The sequence below is a fragment of the Camelina sativa genome, chromosome 12 (genome assembly GCF_000633955.1).
Source record: "Camelina sativa cultivar DH55 chromosome 12, Cs, whole genome shotgun sequence".
NCBI classification, from domain to species: Eukaryota; Viridiplantae; Streptophyta; class Magnoliopsida; order Brassicales; family Brassicaceae; genus Camelina; species Camelina sativa.
The window spans coordinates 9196682-9210787 of NC_025696.1; the positions used below are offsets into that span (position 1 = coordinate 9196682).

Consider the following 14106-nt stretch of genomic DNA (forward strand, 5'->3'; position numbering starts at 1 on the left):
CGAAGGGAAAGGACAAGGGAAGTACCGGAAGAAGACAAGTTGTGAGTAGAAGACAAATAAAAGCAAAGTCTGCACATAATTGTGCAACTCAAGAAGAGAGAAACCACGTTACTACTTCATGCGCTTGCTGTTGGTATTTTTACACATATGCAAAATCATGCAACACTACACTTTTTATATTGCATTTTGACCAAACAAGTATAAGAAAATAAAAACAATTTAAGAAAATTTCCACGTGAGCAGCTAAACCGCGTGCCACACCCACGGCCACCCCTAGAATTCAAACAAAACAAAACAGAAGTCGCAACTCGCCACCCTTCTCTCTTCCCTCTTAAAATAAAAGCCGATTCTTTCACAAATTTTATTAGCTCAGACACTAAACGTAAAACGAAAAAGAAGAGAAACCCAAAAGAGAGAAATGTGTAGATCGACGAGTTTCGAGCGTTATGTCGAGAAAGAGAGCTTAAAGGTTAAAGCTTTCTACGTCCGCTTCACTGGTTTACCCACCAGTACCCGACAATCTTTACCCGACTCTCTCACTCTTCTCTACCCACCTCGAATCAACGAAGCTGCTTTCGAGCTCGACGGCTCCAAGATCCGACCCGATTCCCCTGCTTTCGTTACCCTCCACAGGGTCGTCAAAGGAGGAGACGTTATCTACGGGTCTAGGGAACGTGTTCGTGTCTGGGATGGGATCCGTTTCGAGGTTTACATGAGCGAGGAGAGGGTCGTCAAAGGTATTTTCAGAAAAGACGAAGGAGAGAACTGGAAGCTAGAGTGTGAGTGTGAGATGGAGGAGGAAGGGACGGCAGAGGTTGTTGTTGCAGCGGAGGGACACGTTGCGACGGCGACTATGGCGAGGAAACATAGACGGAGGAGGAAGCAGAGGATTGGGTTCGAGTGTTTGGAGGAGATACCGGAGGAGAGAGGGGAAGGGAAGGAATCTGACGGCGGTTTGTGTTTTTGCACGTGTAGCGCCGGAGAATCTGACGACGGAGAAGGAGAGTGGGAGGAGGTGGAATGGACGGCTGAGATGGAGTCTGAGACGGAGGGAATGGGATGGGCCGTTGATTTGGGGATTTGGGTTATGTGTTTGGGTGTTGGCTATTTGGTGTCTAAAGCCTCTACCAAAACCTTGACAAGTCGAAGAAGAAGAAGAACAACAAGAACTTTCTTCTAGTTTCTTTCTTGTGTAATCAAAAAATCAGTTTAACTTAATTGTACAATAACGTTCGAACATAATGTAAAAACCCATGATTTTGATTACAAAGATCCGTTTTATTTGAACATACAGCAATGAACCTACCTTCTAGTTTAATTTGAAGCCAAATTCAGAAGATTTTTTTTAAGAATCTGATGAGTAATACAATACAATATGTCAATCAAGTTGCATTTACAAATACACAAAGGGTCCAACGCTTTTACTTACTAGTAAAATATGATGATACACACCAAACCAAAGAAAACAAAAATTGATCAAAACGTGGGAATAATATATTCAAAGTAAATTATAAGGGGTTGCGACCCAAAGGAACTTTCTTCTCCCTTTTTATTCTGTGTATTCGTTTCTGTTGTCTGTCTTTAACTATTAGTTTACATCAGAAGCAGATCTTGTTTTCTTCGTCATCGTCTGAAACCTACACGGAACCAAACTGGAGAAATCGATATGCTCTTTGTGTCACTGTCTCTTGTCTGCTTCTCACTGTTATAACCACAAGAGACTTCACTCCTTCTCCTAAAGGTTCTGTGCAGTTTAGTGTTTCCAGTGTCGCTTTCCTTTCTTGTTACACTTGTTCGCGACCCGTGAATGCTTTCAGTTTCTGTTGCAGCTGTACACAGACATTAAAAGAAAGAATTGCTTGATGACATGGAACAAAACAAGCGGATTATTAAGTTTTAACTAGTTGAGAATGTGTTTTAACTTACTTGGTTGTATTTTGATTTCTCTATATCGAGCTCCTCTGTTAAGTCGTCCAGCCTGAAAATTTTGGCAGTTAAAGCTTGCAGCAAGATGCAATTAGAAAGACTAGACTAGATCATTCTCTAGAAAACAAAATCTTTGCTTGAACAAGAGGACTAACCTAGCACGGAGGTCAGAGATACTGCTAAGTAGTAACCTCTCCCTCTCACAAGCCGCAGGTTCAACCTGTAATCCAAGGAAGAGGTGGAGTAGATGAAGTAACATAGTCACATTAGTTAAACAGCTGTGAGCAACATCTTTGATGAACTTTTTGAGAACATGTACGAAAAATCAACTTACGTTTCCATTACTGTCTGAGCGAGGCAAAGGTGGTAACTTTCCAGAATGAGAACCTATAAGAATGATGAAGGTACTGTTACTGAATAGACTTCATCATTAATTATAACGTCACAGTAGATTGAAGTATAATTGTCTACCTTCTGTTGCCTCCGCGGGTTGTATACTATTCAGTAAATTCATAGTAAGATCCTGCATCGAAATAGTTCAATTGCGGAAGTTAACATCCTGCTAATTAATTAATAAGAGATAAGTCTCATGTCTTGATGGATGTTCTCCTCACTTGTTGTATTGAGTTTTGCTGAAATAGATGTTGAAGTTGAGGCATGATGAGTGTGGAAGACGTCGGATGGCTACTTAACTCCTTGATGGTCTGAGGCTGAACTGTTGGCTGCAGGATGGAAAACAATACTAAGACTACGATACAACATTCCCGTAGTAAAATAAAAAACTACTAATGAATGACTTGAAGGACCCTTTATATGGTGTTGGCAAACTGACCATTTTGGGCTCAAGCATCCAGTTACCCACACTTGCAGATTTTCTGAGTGGGGACGCCTGGAAAATTAGTGTATAATTTATCAGGTAAATACCGTTAGGTTAGGAGAAATCATCAGTTAGTAAGCAAAGACTAGATACCAACCTGTGGAGATCGACGAGGTACTATACTTGTTGGAACATCCTAGAGTATATTGTATGGTTAGTTAACGTCAAAGAGTAGGATAACATATAGCAGTCAATCAAATACCAAGTTACCAACCTTTGCAAGATCTACGTTTCCTGATGTTACTGAGAATCGTCCTTTCTGAACCAGATTAGCCTTTGACTTATCATCCAGAGAATCACGGAATCCTATTCAAGATGGACAAAACACTCTTTAACTCAACTGCAATAGAAGTAATAAAACCACTAAGCTGCACGAAGGCTGACAATTTCACTTGCTCACCTCCTGAGTATTTAATGGGAGCTGACAAACTGTTTGCAGAAGCACGGGTTGGAAGATTCAAAGGACCACTAAAGCTAGGTGCTCTTCGGACTGTTGGTGCCGTCTGCTGCTCAGTCTCGGATCTAGCAGATGAAAACTATAAGTTGGATTGTTTGAAAGTTTTTAAATAAAGAGCAATCAGATATGAAGTGCAGTCTCTAACAAGTGGCAAATGTCAAACCTTTCAAAGATGTGACCTTTCTCTGAAGCCGAGTGGCTTAATACGGTCCTGCTTGTAAGTGGTCCACTCTGGCTTTGGCGTCTTACTGGCTTAACCTTGGCCTCGGGAATGTCATGCTCTGAATTTGGTGACAGTCGTTCTAAAGAAGAAGCAGTTGTAATGAAAGTGAATTTCTCTTCGCAGTATGGTTCATCCACCTCAGTATTGGAAGCTTTTTCCTTTCCGTTCATGTTTTCACATGGTTGCAGCCTATCAAATACTTGCTCTCTGTCATTCACCTGCAGACGTTTTCTAAGACATATTCAGACCACCAGACTTTGATACTAAAAACGTGAACATTCATAGATACCTACGTCTGGTTTTTATCTAGAGATTACTTGCCTTATTAAACTGTGCACATAATATTTCTTCATCTTCCTTACTCTCTGCTAGATCATCGTCATCAATTAGCTTGAACACAAACAAACAATATAAGAACAAGGATTATGTGATGGAACCAATGAACACAAACTACTGATAGTGCAATCACAGATCGCTTGGGAAAATTAAATTACCAGAGATGCTTGTGTTTTCAAGTCTCTGACGTCAAAATTCCAAGCGCTCACTCCTCTTTGATATTCGCTCTGACATCAAAAATATTGTTTTATATCCACTCTACCATTCGACTCATAAAGTATTTAGGTAAACTGTTCAAACTAAGGGATTTGTCACCTTTGATATAGCTTCCTCGTCAGCAGTGGCCATTCTTTTTAATGCAAGCTGTTGAGCATCCTTCGCCTGTCATGCAACAACCCGCTTAATAACGTAGGAAAATGAAAATTTCAACAAAAAAGCTGAAACACAAAAAGAACAAGGCTAACCTGAAGAGATTTTACACGTGACCAAAGAGGTGGTAATTCGGAAAATAGCGTTTTCACAGAAAGCTCTGGAGGCTTCGTGTGTTTGAAACAGGAGTGCTTCAGCAATTTTTCAGCAGTTGGCCTTTTTGTTTGATCTTTCACCAAACACATTGCAACCATTTCTTTAAAGGACTGGGCACAACTGAAAGTCCTCTAATTAGTTTAGTAAAAATATAAATTGCAGACGAAAAACAGAAACATGAGAAAATCCAACAATACTAGAACACCATAAAGAATACACCTAGAAAGAACACGAGTACCTTAGAAAATTTCTTATCACGATCATAATCAAGGCCAGGAGGTGCGTTTTGAATAGTCATTAGGAGCACCTGAAACCAGGAGAAAAAAAAAAGAATCAGAACCATTTTAATAGATACAAATAATAGACATAAGCCGAAAAAGAGATATTAAAGACCTTCATGGGCGGATATTTTGAGAAAGGTGCATGACCATGAGCCAATTCAAGCGCTGTTATACCAAATGACCAGATATCAGCCCTGTTAAGGAATGACAGAAGAACAACCAACCAATAAAGCTATTATTGCATTTCTTTGTTCCACAATATAAACAGTATTTGATATGCATCACCAAGCAAAATATGCATTTGGCTTAGAGGCAGACAAGTTTGACAAGTTGTCTAAACATGCAAACCAAAGTGAGCTACTTTCTATATAAGAGAAGAAAAACAAGCAGAAAATTTAAGTGATTTATCTATCATTTGGGCTTAAAGTATAAACTCACTTGGAGTTGTATCCATTTCCCTGCTGCAAGACTTCTGGTGCCATCCTACAAACAGAAACAAGAGTTTTAAATGTAAGAAATTGAATATAGCGTGATGGTAAAGTGAAAAAAGAAAGAAGCACGATAAACCGACCAGCAAGGAGTACCAACAAATGTGTTCCTTGCACGCTGCCTATCACCGTTATCAAACAAGCAAGCAGAAACGCCAAAATCGCCAAGCTTAATCTCCCCATTGTCATCAAGAAGTATGTTTCCAGCCTTGGATGAAAGAAAAGAAAAAAATCAAAATTTGAATACATTATATGGATGGCTAGATATAAAGAAAGTCAAGTGAGCTGATATAAAGTTTGACTTATACAAACAAACCTTAACATCACGATGAATGTGGCCTTGTTTATGAAGATAATCAAGAGCTTTAAGAGTTTCTTTGAGTACACAACAGATAGCAGACTCTTCAAATCCGTCAGAATAGGCAGTCTTCATAAGATGCAAACACGAACCTTGTGCCATGAACTGCATAACGACCCAAAGACTGTGGTCGACAGAAAATGAACAAAACGACTTTATAACGTTGGGATGGTCTATCAAACTCATCGTCTGCGATTCCCTCCTAATATCATCCTAACACAACCAAAAAAACCAAACACACATTCATTAATTCACATAGAAAGTGATCTAAGTAAAAAGAAAAACAAACATGAAGCACAGATCTAATCACGCTCTCATCACAGACACAAAGTGGGAAAATCATAACTAAACTAGCTTAAGAATATAGGTAAATACTAAGTTCCTCATCTAAAGACTAATAAGATGATTCAAAAACTCTACAAAACAGAACAATCAGTCTTAGTCCTCTCCAAGCTTTATTTTAGCAACTCTCACATGATCTCGAAACTTCTACTCTAAAAAATCTGATACAAAACCCTAAATCTACACCTAAACAAAAATATCTCAAAAATGAGGAGCTAAAAAAAAAACGAACCAGATTGGAATTGCAACGATCGAGATCCAAACATTTGATAGCGACGACTTCATTAGTAGGGAGATAGATCGCTCGATAAACAACAGCGCTAGCTCCATGTCCTACTTCTTCCAACAACTTATAGTCTTTAGGATTCAAAGAGTAACCTCTCTGCTGCTTCCCACTACCACTACCACGACGACCAACACCACCGCTACTACCTCCTCCCACCATCTTCTTCCGTCGCTTTAAAACCGCCCTGAATACCACCAATTCAATTCAAAAAAAAAAAAAAACCAGTATATAATTCGCCTTTAGATACAAATTGAATTATACACAAAAAAAAATCTGGAACGAGAGAGAGAGAGAGAGACTAGGTAAGTAAAATTTACTCGAGAACAAGTCGAAACCCCATTGAAATTGAATACTAATTTCTTTCTCTTAATTTCTTTAGTATATAAAAATCTAAAAATAATTCATCTTCTCCTCTCTTCCCCCTTTGTTTTTTTTTTTTTTTGTTTTCACTATCTCTGTGGCCTATTGTTTCTTTTTCTGATCAGTTGACCTCCACGACAAACGCGATTGAGAGCGATAGAAAGTAGAAAGACAAACAAAAAAACAACTCTTGTGCTGACGTGGTTAATCGGTAAGCTGCTAAGATTATTACACGTGTATTAAGTATAATAAATGAATGGTTAGGAATGGCTTTGACCCCATCTACCTCTCTGGTTAACTTCTCACGAGTGACTAAGGGCATGGGCAGTGAGCGTTTCTTATTAAAAAAATAATAAAATGAAGAGAGAAGATAAAATAAGAAGAAACGTTTCTCTGGCGAGTGACGGAAGAAACGGTACTTATATATAAAGTGACAGATGTCCTTATTCTATTGATCAATTTATTGGAAAAAAACAAAAAACAAATTAATAAAAATATTTTTTTTGAGTAATCATCAAGCTGGAGATGACCTAATAGTGACTTGACATTTGACAATGATTTTAATATTCTTGTAAAAAATCTTTTTAATACAAAGTTAAACTGGAAAATATCCCAAAAATGGAAGGAGAACCTGAAAGATTTACATTTTTACACCAATTAATAAAAATATACATCAAAAAGTCTTCAAAGAAGATTTCATTTCTACAATTTTAGATTTGCTTGTTCAATATCAATCTAGGAAATGGAAATGGTCTCTTTTTTTCTTTTCTTTTTTTTGACCAAAATGGAAATGGTCGTAAGAGCTTCATTTTGAAACAGAAATCCAAAGCTATAGACGCCAACGCAAATATCAAAACACTCTGAGACACCAAAATGGCGCCGTGTCTATGTCATGTGCAACCCAGCTCAGCTCTAACGGCGGTCATCTGCTCAACATACCAAGTCCTATTAACCACACTCGTACAACGACAACAACAACAAAAATCAGATTTAAAACAAAATAGAGAGATCCAAAATAATACAGGTCAGAGATTAATAATAATTAATTATTTAGAGTAAATCAAACAGTTAATTAAGTATTCCATTACTGGCAAATCATATATAATCTAAAAAAACAACCAAAGAGCGGGACAAGACAAGGATGGGAAATCTTTTCCAGCTCACACTTCCACACACAATATAACAAGACAAATCAACTCTTTTTCTTTTACAATTTCTTTCCCTAATGCTTGTGGAAACACACAATTTCTATCACAAACGTAAACGACCATTTTTATTTTTATTTTGTTTAACGTAAACGACCGTTTAACACAAGTTGAATCGAAAACAGTAACCAAAAGTGATCCCTTTGGTTATGAAGTAGTCCCAGTGTCGCACTGAGATCCTTTGGGCCAGAGGTGATGCAATCGACGTCTTCAACGGCGACAATGTCGTGGATATTGTTCAGCCCTTTCACGGTTTCAACCTTCGGTTAACAAGAAAAGAAAAGCATTTAGTAAACATATTTTTGTATACACGCCTCTACACTTCTTTAGAAACAAATTACAAAAAATATATATATATACATATATGTATATTACATACATTTTATTTTCTATTTACTTCAAAAAAAAGTTATTTACTTCAAATTTAATATAACTGGTGTAAAACTTTATCACATCATAAAACTAAAATAGTATTACATATAACTAAATATTTTCAACTAATTTCACTGTTAAAAATTTTGCAATTACATAACATTTCACATATATTGTATAATGTGAAAAACTAAATTAACAAAAAAAATAAGCAAAACATATGTAAATATAAGCAAAATGTATGATAAAACCAAAATGAGTGTAGAAGTGAGGACAGATCAGAGATGTTGTTATTCACCTGCAGAAGTTTTCCAAGATATATTCAGACCACCAGACTTTGATTATTATAGAAGTGAACTTTTATAGATGCCTATTTGTGGTTTTTATCTACAGATTACTTGCCTTAAATTGTGCACAGAATATTTCTTCATCTTCCTTACTCTCAGCTAGATCATCGTCATCAATTAGCTTGAACAGAAACAAACTATTTAAGAACAAGGTTTATGTGATGGAACCAATGAACACAAACTACTGATAGTGCAATCACAGATCGCTTGCGAAAATTAAATTACCAAAGATGCTTGTGTTTTAAACTCTCATTGCCATTTGACTCCTAAAGTATTTAGACTTTGTGTGTTTGAAACAGGAGTGCTTCAGCAGTTGGTCATTTCGTTTGATCTTTCACAAAACACATTGCAACCATTTCTTTAAAGGACTGGGCAAAACTGAAAGTCCTCTGCTCTAATTAGTATAGTAAAAATATAAATTGCAAACGTAAAACAGAAACATGGAAGGTGAACCTGAAAGATTTACATTTTAAACCAGTTAATAAAAATTTACATTAAAAAAAAGCCTTCAAAGAAGATTTCATTGTTTCATTTCTACAATTTTAAAATTGCTTTGTTCTATTATAAATCAATCTAGTCAGAGCTAGGAAATGGTCTCAAGAGCTTCATTTTGAAACAGAAGTCCAAAGCTATAGACGCAAACGCAAATATCAAAACACTCTGAGACACCAAAACGGCGCCGTCTATGCCATGTGAAAACAAGCTTTCCCAGCTCAACTCTAACGGCGGTCCTCTGCTCAACATACCAAGTCCTTAACCACACAACAACAATAACAACAACAGATGTTAAAAAAAAAGACCAAGTTGGATCAAAGACAGTAACCAAAGTGTTTCTTATTACCTTTCACAAACCCAAAGGCTGCAACAGCTCCTGATTTGAGATGACTATCATCCAAGTCTCTCCTGACTGCATACCTGAACGTGACTCCAAACAATGCACAGCTTGCAAACGCTACTCCTAGGGGAAGAACTAGCTGCTCGATGCTCGAGACCTGAGAAAGACCAAACGGGGTTTCCGCAATGGTCCCAACCGCAGCTGCGATTACTGCTGCTTTTGCTGATTCCATTCTCTCCTTGTCTTTATTGATCGAATAACCTTTCTCTGAACTTCCAATTGCCTCAGTATCTGCTAAAGACAAGGCACGTTCTGCTTCCTCAACCATTGATCTTGCTGCGACGATCTCCTGCTGGCATTCTGCGATCTTGAATCAGACAGTGAATCAAATGAAACATGGTTCTGTCATAGTTTCCTTTAGGAATTTGGTGATAGAAAAACATGAACTTCCACTGTCTACAATAACCAAACTAAAGACTTTGATCGGAAACACGAGAAAACCAAAAACGAAAACTCAAAATGCTACCAAATTCATGATTTTTAGTAACCTTATCTAATGAAGTATCTCCCCACAAACTCAGAGAAATCCCACTTCCAGGTCTCAAGTACAAACGCAACACCATTGATAGTGACTGAAACTCTAAAACTAATCAACAACTTGAACCTATCCTTAGCATACGATGCACATATTCACTATTCGACTTGAAATATAACCAATATGTCCTAGCGATATATCATACTCAATGGATAAAGATAAACCAGTCATTTCTCAATCTAAAGAACCTCCCAAAATCTCATTCCAAGCAACAAAGATCATCAAAATGTTCTCAAGTTTCATCATCTTTATAACTACACGAAAAAAATAACTCCTAAGTATCTAACCTCTGAGGCTCTAGATTCAAGCTGATTAACATAATCCTGTAGCAACTTCGCCTCAATCTCTTGCCTCTCTATCTCTTCGAGCTCTCTCTTGGCAATCTCCACTCTCAACGAAGCTTTTTCAAGACCATCAAGCAAACCCTTGTTCTCTTCTCTGCTCAGAAGCTCCTCCACTTGATTTCTCGCAATACCAGACAACGACTTGTTCAAATCTCCGCCGTCACCACTCGAATTAGCTACGTTCTCTTCCGATAAACCTCTAACTCTCCAGTTTCGAGTTCTGCGATACAGAGAACTGAACTCGTTCACTTGTTTGGGATTCAGAAGATGAACCTCTGATGAAATCACTGGATTTGGTTTCCATGGCAGCGATTGCAGAGATAAACATTGCATTTTTGATAAAGACAAAACAAAACAACACTTCGAGTTCTATCTGGTTTGAGTCGATATGAAAAGTGGCCACTAAAACGATATCGAGAAAAAAACGGCAGGCTTTTTTATGAATAGAAACGACAATACACTAGGTCCTTAAATCTCCGAATGACACGCATTCTAATTTATTTCTAGTCAATACTACACACTACTAAGCCTTAAAGGCGTTGACCTCATCAACCACAGCCTTCTTGTACAGTGAAACATCAGTTGACCCGAGCACCACGTGATACCCACGTGCCTTGAGATCAAGTGCTTTGTCCTGAGCCGTCGCCATCCCAGCCAAGTAAGCTCCTCCATTCGCCGGATCAGATGCCAAAACCGCCGTCTCCGCCTCCTTCATGACTGACTTCAACTTAGGGTTCCCTGGATCGTTAAGTATCCCCAAGCTTGCACTCAGGTCTCTCGGCCCCATCATCACACAGTCCATCCCATCAACGGCTACGATCTCATTCACATTCTTCACACCTTCCTCTGATTCTATCTACAAACCTCAACATAAATTATACCAAAAAGTTTATTTCTTTTACAGTTTAACAGTTTCACCCAATAAATACTGAAAAAAATCAAAAACGGATTAGGGAGAGAATCGAACCTGGCACATGATGAAGAGCTTATCAGAGTAATTACCCAAATACCCTTCGTTAAATCCGAAGTTGGAGTCTCTCACAACAGAGTACGCACAGCCGCGAACACCGTCGGGACGATACTTACAAAACGAAACAGCCTCGGCGGCAGATCTGCCGGTTTCGACCATCGGGAACATAATGCCGTCGGATCCGAGATCCAACGCTTTCTTAGCCCAAGCCTGGCTAATATCAGGAACACGGAGGACGGTTGAGCAACCGGCGGCTTCGATCGCTCGAATGCAGTGAAGCGCATCACGTATTCCTCCGGCGCCGTGCTCCAGATCGACGATGATAAAATCGAAGCCAGCGCGTGCGGCGATCTCGGCTAGCTCTGGTGAGAAGGAGAGGAGAAAGTGTCCATGCAGCTTCTCACCTTTTTGGAGACGTGACTTCAAGGTTTGTTTGGTCGCCATTCTGAGAGAAGTAGAAACGCGTTAGAGAAGAAGAAGAAGATTAAATGTCGTAGACATGATTCATTTCCTAATTTGGCTGGTTAAATTGGTTTACGTACGTAGTCATCTTTCATGCATTTTGATGAAAATATATTTTGGCCATATTTGTTACCAACCGTAGAAACAAATAGTAACACTTTGAAACTGCTACCAAACACATTATAATGAATCGAGAACGACAAGGAAATAATAAGTACGCTTGAATCAAACAAAAATTGATCCATAAGAAAAAAAAAAAAAAAAACGGACATTCATTGAATCTGAGAGCAGTAAAGATGAAAACAAAAGGCTTTGCTCAGATCACTTGTTTAATATATACCTAGGAGACTTAAGATCCTATTACCGCAAATTTCAAAATCGAATCAAGGAAACTACAAAGATCCTATACATAAAATTTTAACTATTACTTGTACCTTGGAAAATGGAAATGGAAACCGCAGAGAATTTTTTGTGAAACTGACGGAGCACGTTACACGGAATCGTCCGAGATGCTCCGATTCCCGCTCCGGAATCAGAAACGGTAACGGAAACGGAAACGTCCGGAAGCGCTTGGAATCGCAAGGGAAGCGCGATTCCTATAAAGTGATGGTCGGAAACGTCGTGGGAGCGCACGATTCTGAGTTGGACAGATCTAAACGAAGAAGACGACCTACGTGGTGTTTTTTTTTGTTTGCTTTTAAATTTGAGGCCCAACTTTGTTTAACCACTGAGGCCCAACTAGTTGAATGCTTCTTCATATATTTTCCACATTTGGCTTTTTTCTTAGTTCAAATGTTATAAAACAATTTTTAAAAGTTCAATTATTTTTCGGGAAAAATGTCATAAAACACATGAACTCACTCATTTAGGCCATTTTAATCATCAACTTCATCACAGGCCATCTTAAACATGAAATTGCATTGACTTTCTGTTTTAAACATGAGCTTGTGTTGACTAGGACCAAAGAGACATGTCGTTAACTTGGCAAACGGAGCAACTAACTGGGGTTAAGATGTCGTTAACTCTCTCTGTTAAGTCTTACACGACATCGTTTGTCGCTAAATGAAATCGAGAAAACAAAAACCCAATCCCCAATTTCCCCAAAAATCCCTAATTCTCAAAACAAAATCCCTAATTCTCGACATTGTTTTCTCTTCTTAAGTTTGATTTTTTCATCTGCATATCGAAAACTAGGCCTGCGAATTCGGGTAATTCGGTTCGGTTCGGGTCGGGTAAGTCGGTAATCGGGTATTTACATAATTTTGAAGTTGTACTGAAACTAACCGAAATTAAATACGGTTCGGTTCGGTTCGGATATCGGTTTATTCGGTTATGAGGTTAAAAACCCGAAAATAACCGTTTTTTAAAAACAATAATAATTTTGATTTTGTTTGGGTTTTAATACCAACATTTTAGACTAAAAAGGTCCAACAAAAAAGGCCCGTCAATACAAACCCATAAAATAAAACAATTAGGGTTTTCTTCTTTCTCTGAAAAGATGGCATGCAGCGGCGGCGATTTACTCCGGCTCCGATAGTAGACGGCGGCGGTTCTCTCAGACTCCGGTTGCTTACAACGGCAGTTCACTCCTGAGTCTGAGCTGTTGCAGCGANATGTTATAAAACAATTTTTAAAAGTTCAATTATTTTTCGGGAAAAATGTCATAAAACACATGAACTCACTCATTTAGGCCATTTTAATCATCAACTTCATCACAGGCCATCTTAAACATGAAATTGCATTGACTTTCTGTTTTAAACATGAGCTTGTGTTGACTAGGACCAAAGAGACATGTCGTTAACTTGGCAAACGGAGCAACTAACTGGGGTTAAGATGTCGTTAACTCTCTCTGTTAAGTCTTACACGACATCGTTTGTCGCTAAATGAAATCGAGAAAACAAAAACCCAATCCCCAATTTCCCCAAAAATCCCTAATTCTCAAAACAAAATCCCTAATTCTCGACATTGTTTTCTCTTCTTAAGTTTGATTTTTTCATCTGCATATCGAAAACTAGGCCTGCGAATTCGGGTAATTCGGTTCGGTTCGGGTCGGGTAAGTCGGTAATCGGGTATTTACATAATTTTGAAGTTGTACTGAAACTAACCGAAATTAAATACGGTTCGGTTCGGTTCGGATATCGGTTTATTCGGTTATGAGGTTAAAAACCCGAAAATAACCGTTTTTTAAAAACAATAATAATTTTGATTTTGTTTGGGTTTTAATACCAACATTTTAGACTAAAAAGGTCCAACAAAAAAGGCCCGTCAATACAAACCCATAAAATAAAACAATTAGGGTTTTCTTCTTTCTCTGAAAAGATGGCATGCAGCGGCGGCGATTTACTCCGGCTCCGATAGTAGACGGCGGCGGTTCTCTCAGACTCCGGTTGCTTACAACGGCAGTTCACTCCTGAGTCTGAGCTGTTGCAGCGACGAAGGCGGAAGAAGAAGAAACCATCATGGGCTATTGCAGCGACGAGGTGAAGAGAAGAAGATCAAAGAAGAAGTAGATCGAAG

The 14106-nt window shown here is 38.4% G+C and overlaps 4 protein-coding genes across 6 annotated transcripts; 1 reads left to right on the plus strand and 3 right to left on the minus strand.

Annotated features, from left to right (window-relative positions):
* LOC104731052 lies at positions 324–1287 on the plus strand. The gene has a single exon (XM_010450306.2). It carries the CDS (start codon positions 419–421, stop codon positions 1178–1180), a length of 762 nt encoding a protein of 253 aa, XP_010448608.1. The 5' UTR covers positions 324–418; the 3' UTR covers positions 1181–1287.
* Positions 1375–6553, minus strand: LOC104731053 (serine/threonine-protein kinase 4-like). 3 transcript variants are annotated; one of them, XM_010450307.1, is made up of 22 exons: positions 6417–6553; positions 6046–6283; positions 5430–5684; positions 5197–5321; positions 5064–5108; positions 4738–4819; positions 4583–4651; positions 4284–4454; positions 4135–4200; positions 3978–4046; positions 3805–3873; positions 3424–3701; positions 3204–3325; positions 3018–3109; positions 2901–2939; positions 2759–2815; positions 2541–2648; positions 2398–2449; positions 2261–2313; positions 2082–2146; positions 1927–1978; positions 1375–1829 (listed from the first exon to the last, which is right to left on the minus strand). In XM_010450307.1, exons 1-22 carry the CDS (start codon positions 6437–6439, stop codon positions 1785–1787), a joined length of 2175 nt encoding a protein of 724 aa, XP_010448609.1. In that variant the 5' UTR covers positions 6440–6553; the 3' UTR covers positions 1375–1784. The 3 variants fall into 3 exon arrangements, with proteins under 3 accessions (XP_010448609.1, XP_010448610.1, XP_010448611.1); XM_010450308.2 differs by having other exon boundaries at positions 6399–6551; XM_010450309.1 differs by lacking the exon at positions 2759–2815.
* LOC104731055 lies at positions 8827–10585 on the minus strand. The gene is made up of 3 exons (XM_010450312.2): positions 10101–10585; positions 9225–9585; positions 8827–9135 (listed from the first exon to the last, which is right to left on the minus strand). Exons 1-3 carry the CDS (start codon positions 10488–10490, stop codon positions 8957–8959), a joined length of 930 nt encoding a protein of 309 aa, XP_010448614.1. The 5' UTR covers positions 10491–10585; the 3' UTR covers positions 8827–8956.
* On the minus strand, positions 10571–12277 carry LOC104731054 (2-keto-3-deoxy-L-rhamnonate aldolase). The gene is made up of 3 exons (XM_010450311.2): positions 12024–12277; positions 11125–11572; positions 10571–11013 (listed from the first exon to the last, which is right to left on the minus strand). Exons 2-3 carry the CDS (start codon positions 11569–11571, stop codon positions 10681–10683), a joined length of 780 nt encoding a protein of 259 aa, XP_010448613.1. The 5' UTR covers position 11572; positions 12024–12277; the 3' UTR covers positions 10571–10680.